This window comes from Pongo abelii, chromosome 16 (assembly GCF_028885655.2).
Source record: "Pongo abelii isolate AG06213 chromosome 16, NHGRI_mPonAbe1-v2.0_pri, whole genome shotgun sequence".
NCBI lineage: Eukaryota > Metazoa > Chordata > Mammalia > Primates > Hominidae > Pongo > Pongo abelii.
In genome coordinates this window covers 54650061-54657392 of record NC_072001.2, presented here as the reverse complement: position 1 = coordinate 54657392, position 7332 = coordinate 54650061, and the positions used below count along the sequence as shown (strand labels likewise).

The following is a 7332-nucleotide window of genomic DNA, read 5'->3' as shown; positions in this document are numbered from 1 at the left end:
CCTAATGTTCGCTCTGCCTCCATCTCTCCCCACTCGGCAGATTCATCCTTAACTTTCCAGGGAAGACTTTCTTGTGGCCCTTCTCTCAACTGTCTCTGTCCTAGTATGAAGATCCACCCCATCTTCTCACCTCCTTGGCAGTAACACAGCTATCCATGACATCACTGAGCAGGGCCCACCATAGCTCTAATGACGCTGTGCATTCCTTGGGCGGGACATCTCTGGCACTTAGAACAGGGCCTGGTTCTGTGTTTTGCTTTATGTAAGTGAGTGACTGCTTTTGGGACTGCAGGGTGCACAAAATTTGTGCTCAGAAAATGCCTTTGTTTAAAATACTCCAAGAAAGGGGGGCGAGATAAAACAAGACTGGCAACATTTGATAATTATTGAAGATGGGTGCTGGAGACACAGGGATCAATTATGCTATTCGTTCTACATTTGCTTGACATTTTTCATAATAAAACGTAAAAGAAAAGAAAATGCCTTTGCTTGAAAAAGGCTAATTTGAATGATAAGAGAAATGGAGGTTCTGTTCCCCTCTGTATCTGAAAGGTGACTTCAGTCTTTTTTGGGCTCTGCGGGGAGACTTTAGCACAGTCAATTTGACTGTGGGAATTTTTATATAACAAGAGCCCCTGACAAATGGGTGAAGTTTGCAATGTACAACCACACTTGGTCCTACCTTCTTTATTTCCTTTTTTGTCATGTTTCTTCAACCATTCAATATTTTTTCTGATGGCTTCCAAATAGGCTTCTGTTTTTCCTGGAAGAGGTAAGAGAACTATATCAAACACTCAGGAAATATCACTACATCTCATTTTAAAGACCACACGTATGTTCAAAACCACAAATATTAGACTTATGCAGCATTTGCAAGGTTGTTTCCCTAACTAGGTAATGTACATATTTGTATGTGTCTATGTGTGTTTGTGTGTTGAGGGGTTTAGGTCAAGGAGAGCAGGTGGGGATGAGGTTCCAGGAGGAAGAATCAAGTTGGTAAGTCTCAAGGGGCATGACTCCCACACACAAATAAATCCACCTTGATGTCCTGGCAGAGAAGAGTTTTGATTCAGTTTACTAGACAGATGGGTCCTTAGATTAGTTCATTTCTGATTAGGGATGGTTCTTCCAAACTGAGGAGCATCATCAGGCCAAGGACTTGAATGAGAGTGGCAGATAACTTCAAGATTCCATCACTTCAGTTAAAAGTCCAAATGTGTGGCTTTGTGTAAGCAGCTCTAAGTCTTCTGCCCAATTCTGGCAGGGGGCGGGCAAAAACTTAGACAAAGAGGCGACCAGTGCCTCACTTCAAGGTTTGGATGGCAAACCTTAGAACTGGTTCTAATAAAACTTTCCAGGATGTAAACACTGTCCGATGGGCCTCAAATGTGGCATGCGAACACCAGGCATCACTCATGCACCTACTCTGTGATGCCCTTTACCTGCACTGATGTCTGCAAGCAGATATTACCGTCCACTGAGAGATGAGGAATCTGGGGCTCAGAGAGGCTAAGTGAGTAGGCTAAGGCTACACAGGAAATAACAGCTGGCATTTGGACTCTGATCTGCTTAGCTTCCCCTACCTGCATTCTCTGCAGGGTAAGACCTCACCTTCAGACATGGACAGTAATGTTGCTTTGTTCTGTATCAAAGAAATCAGCCATTCTCTTAACCAGGTGAGGCCCTAAAGCTTAGAGAGTCAGCACCAAGAAACCAGGTGCTCTAGAAAGTACCAGATGGCCTACAAAAAGAGGCTTTCAAAGTCCAGGGCCTCTGCAGAAGCAATAGCTGCAGAGCTCAGTGAGGTGACCACCCCATTCTGAGCCCCATCTGAGCCCTCTTACCTCTACTCTACCGCATAGCCCTCTTGGTTGAGCTACCTGTACTGTGTGCTTATCATGTACTGGGGACTGATTTATGCTCCAAAATGCATTGTCTCATTTATTCTTCACGACAACTTTTTGAGGCAGTCCTATTATCATCCCCATTTTACAGATGAAGACACTGAAGCACAGAGACATAAAGTCATAATCACATGGCTAATAAGTAGCAGAGCCAGGCTTGAACCTGGGTACCTCCAACTACAGTCCATGTACAATAACACTGCCCTAAGAGTTGCCCATGTTCCAATTGCCCGCACTGTATTTACCTAAGTGACTCTCTGAGCATCTTTCTTCCTGATCTTGAAGCCCACTCTTGTCTTACCACTGAAGATCTGTGTCATCTGGTCCCCAAAGAAGCACAGAGACTCCTACACAAAAAGGGGTAAATGGACACCAGAAGAGATCCACAATTTTTAGTCCTTATTTACTTCAATAGTTGGTGTAGAAACTGCCTTGATTTCAGCAGACTGGGAGGCTGAAGAGAGAGGATTGTTTGAGGCCAGGAGTTCAAGACCAGCCTGCACAACATTGTGAGACCCTATCTCTACTAATAAACAGATACATAAATAATAATTTAAAAAATGCAGTGTTTTCTATTTCAAATTAATTCAGTTAGATAAGGCATTTTGAACAAAGCGAGAAATCTTAGTGCAGACCATTTCTAAACAATGCAACTTCATTATTTTAAAGAGTTTAAATCAAATTACTGATCCCCATAGGGCTCGCTTTAATGAATAATGATTTATCATTTGGTTATTAGGTAGTTAGGGCTTCTGCAACTTTTGAGTATGTCTGAAAATAGTCTTGTTCTGTACATAATATTGAACATTTTTTCTACTATCTTCTCTGATATCGTATCATGATGTTAGAGATTTTTTGGGATAAGGAAAACCACAGCTTAGTCTGTTTAGACACTGCATTAAAAATTCCAAATTAGGAGAGTAAAAACAAATGAAGTTTTCGCCATAGTGGGACAGACATTACCCACTCTCATGCCTCCCTCTTCATAGCTAGCTACTAGAGCAGCCCTCAACTGATGACGGATGAAATGGGTAGATCAATGCATCAGCTTCCTTGTTCCTCAGGCATGTTCTACTGTTTCCCAGAAGTCTTCAATAGGATTGAGCTCTAGTTGCCCATGCTGAAGCTTGCTCATTATCACACCTTATATTGACTTTTTTCTCTTCCTGCTCATGTACCTACCCTGCAGTGGTGCTTCCTGGGGTCACTTCCCAATGAAGCTACTTCACCTCAAATCCTTCTCTTAGTGCATGCCTTGGAGGGAACTCAACATAAGACAATTTGAAATAAAGGCCTTGACCAGGCTCTGTGGCTCACACCTGTGATCCCAGCACTTTGGGAGGCCAGGGTGGGCAGATCGCTTGAACCCAAGAGTTTGAGACCAGCCTAGGCAACATGGAAAAACCCCATGTCTACCAAAAAAAAAAAAAAAAAAATTAGCCAGGCGTGGTGGTGTGCATCTGTAGTCCCAGCTATTAGGAGGCTGAGGTGGGAGGACTGCTTGGGCCCAGGAGGTGGAGGTTACAGTGAGCCAAGATTGCACCACTGCACTCCAGCTTGGGCAACACAGCCAGATTCTGTCTCAAAAGAAAAATAAAGTAGAGGTCTCAGCGTTATTGTATTAGGCTGCTTTTTGTTCAGGAACCAATTACCTATAAAAATGGTATGGAATTTTAAAAAGTATGTAATGTATGAAAAGCTATTTTATTCACTATATCGACATTATCAACTCGTAACAGAATGAGTTTACTATAGCTTAAAGAAAATTGGACTGCAATTCATTAAGAGACTAGTATCTTATGGGTTATAACATACATGATTAGGACAGTCTCCCTAATTTATAACAGAACGCCCCGTCATTCTCATCCTCTTTCATGCTTTATTTTTATCCATCAGAAGGTGACTACTTATCACCTTCTACTGTAGCATATAATTTGTTAAGTTTAGTGTTTTCCTCCCTTAGAAATATGTTGTTTGCTGATATACCCTCTTGCCTAGAACAAGACTGACAGAGAGTAAGCTCTCAAGAAATATTTGTCAATGAGTAAATAGATGAAAGGTTTCTATACAGAAGCCAAATTGCAATTAGAAGATTGCCCAGTCAGCATGGAATCCAAACTAGGAAACTACATCTTAAAAAAACATATAAACCGGCCGGGCGCGGTGGCTCACGCCTGTAATCCCAGCACTTTGTGAGGCCGAGGCGGGCGGATCACAAGGTCAGGAGATCCAGACCATCCTGGCTAACATGGTGAAACCCCGTCTCTACTAAAAATTAAAAAAAAAAAAAAAAAAAAAAAAATTAGCTGGGCATGATGGCGGGCGCCTGTAGCCCCAGCTGCGGCGGAGGCTGAGGCAGAACGGCGTGAACCCGGCAGGCGGAGCTTGCAGTAAGCAGAGATCGCAACACTGCACTCCAGCCTGGTCGACAGAGCGAGACTCCATCTCAAAAAAAAAAAAAAAAAAAAGAACCAACAACAAAAAACATATAAATGGCATAGATTTATCTCTGCCTTTTTTTTTTTTTTAGTGAAAATGAATGATTTATTTGAAAGACTTGAAATTTAATGGATTCTAAACCTAAATGATAGCTATATCAGAAACAATTTATTTATTTTTTCAGAAACAATTTAAAACACAAATGTGATAGATATACTACATCCATATGCCATTTATTCTTCACAGAATTCTATTAATTAAATATCATTGTTCCCATTTTATTCATGAAGAAACTAAGGCTCAGAGAGGTTAAATGACATGCCCAAGGCGACATGGCTAAGTAAGGGTCTGATATGGTTGGGTTGTGTCCCCACCCAAGTCTCATCTTGAATTGTCATTCCCATAATCCCCATGTGTCATGGGAGGGACCCAGTAGGAGGTAATTGAATCGGGGGGCGGTTACCCCCATGCTGCTATTGTTGTGATAGTGAGTGAGTTCTCACAAGATCAGATGGTTATGTAAGGGGCTTTTCCCCATTTGCTCAGCACTTCTCCTTCCTACCATCATGTGAAGGAGGACTTGTTTGTTTCCCCTTCCGCCATGATTATAAGTTTCCTGAGGCCTCCTCAGCCCTGTGGAACTGTGAGTCAATTAAACCGTTTTCCTTTATAAATTACCCAGTCTTGGGTATGTACTTATTAGCAGCGTGAGAGAGAACTAATACAGGGTCAGAGCCTGGTTTTGAACCAAAATAAATATGGAGCCTTTAATGACTGGGGCTGGGTCAAATTCACCTTTTAGACTAGAGAAATTGAGTGCCTGCTCTTGTTGGTAAACTGGCTGACAAGGCAGTGGTTTTCTTTTCTTTTTTTTGTAGATGGAGTCTCTTGTCACCCAGGCTGGAGTGCAGTGGTGCAATCTCGGCTCACCGCAAACTCCGCCTCCCGGATTCACGCCATTCTCCTGCCTCAAGCCTCCCGAGTAGCTGGGACTACTGGCACCCGCCACCTTGTCCGGCTAATTTTTTTGTATTTTTTAGTAGCGACGGGGTTTCACCATGTTAGCCAGGATGGTCTCGATCTGCTGACCTCGTGATCTGCCCGCTTCGGTCACCCAAGGTGCTGGGATTACAGGCGTAAGCCTCCGCGCCCGGCAAGGCAGTTGTTTTCAAACTTTGATGCACATTAAAGTCACTTAGCGAAAACTTTTAAAGGCCCAGTGTCCAAATTGCTCCTCAGACTAATTAAATCAGAATCTGGGACTAGGGACCAAACATTTGTACTTTTTAATGATCTTGAGGTGGCTCCAATGTGCAGCGAAGTTTGGGAACCGCTGCCACCAGTTTTAAGACCTCCACACGCTTACAAGAGCATTGGCAACAGTGGGAATCACATCAGGTGCTCTTCTGCTCTTAGAGCAAAGCAGCTGGCTCATATTGACTTTTCTCTTTGCAGCAGCTGTAAAGCAAATCTTTTATTTACACAGTGTGCACTGAAAGCCTTATGAGAGTCGACTTTGGAAAGCTGGACTATTTTTTTCCTCAATTTATTTCAGCTTCCTTTGGAAAAAAAAATAGCTCATGGCTAAGGTAATAGAGCACAAGCCTTAAAACATATGCTGAAGCAGATGGGAAGAGGGCCAGAATTAAGATGCAGCCTTGTTTTTCTGGCTGTTCTGGTTTTCAACACTGTGAGAAAAATAGCTTTTCTAAACATGAATTTGTCCTTACTCTACTATGCTGTCCTGACTCTCCCCCTCTGGGGAAAGTGTATAAATCAATAGGGTTGGCCTATTGCATACTGGATATACTAAAGACATTAGGTTTTGTAAAAGAGTGTTTATAAAAACTAAGTTTGACATAATACTTAAAATTATGTCAAGATTACATGATTGCACTTTTGAACTGGATGAAGCAAAGCAACTGATACTGACTCATGTGTGCTGACACAGGCCACAGAGCTGTGAGATTCAAGATTCTGCATAATGATGACATTTTACATGCCCATTAGATGCAGCATGGAAGACTGGATGAAGAGTGAGAAAACATGGGTTCAAGGCCAGTTCCACCACTCTGGCCATGAGATCTTGAGCAAGTTGCTCATCTTCTGGGCCTTGTTTTACTGATTTGTAAATCAAGGTGTGAATTCTAAAAAGGAGATTCATGATTTGTACATAAGAAAGAAATTCCCCTTTGCTGTCCTTGAAAAATCCATGTTGATATATAGCTCTCCCAAGCCTACTTGGGTCTTCCTGACCCACTTGCTGACTCCCAGGGGAGAATATTGGACTCATTGTTTTTGGACATTTCTAGCAGAATTTCTGGAGACTTGAAGGCAGGCATGAATTCTCTTATGTTGCTTAAAAAATAAGTGTATCCACACGAATTAGGCAATTTATTATCAACTTATTAAATAGGCTAACTTTTCTGGCTCCTGTAAAAAAGATATGAGGATGATAGGATATTTAAGTGAAAATTATCTTAGAGATCACCTTTTCCAACCTAATTTTATTATCCAGCCATAAACTTAAATGATAGCACTGGAATGAGTTTATGGGTATCAGAATGCTTATTTCATCCCTTGGATGATTAAAAAAAAAGACTTTCAGTGACTCACAGAACAGATGTGAATGAGTAAACATCCAACTGGCAAAAAGAACCACACTTAGATAATGAAATAAAGTTTGAAAGTAGTTTTCAGAGAGCAATTTACTTGAAAAGTTAAGCAACTTTATAGATTTGGTTGAAGTTAGAATAAATTATAATTTATTAGCATATCCATAAACTTAGGAATAATTATTGAATCAGTCAAACAACTAGACCAACATTTAAAAATATTATACTTAATGTGGGTCCCTGTGGAAACCATAGTTTAAATAGTTTAAACTATTTTCAAAGGTGAATGTATCATTTTTCATCATTGGTAATGAAGTTGGATGTTTTTTACATTAAGCTTGAAATGAGATTCATAGAAACATGCTTTGTAAACT

At 41.2% G+C, this 7332-nt stretch overlaps 1 protein-coding gene across 1 annotated transcript in view; it reads right to left on the bottom strand.

Moving 5' to 3' along the window:
• SCG3 (secretogranin III) overlaps window positions 1-7332 on the bottom strand; it is a 38302-nt gene that overhangs the window by 5702 nt on the left and 25268 nt on the right. The window contains 1 exon segment of the mRNA NM_001133114.1: window positions 683-763. Coding sequence (NP_001126586.1) covers window positions 683-763 — 81 coding nt within the window.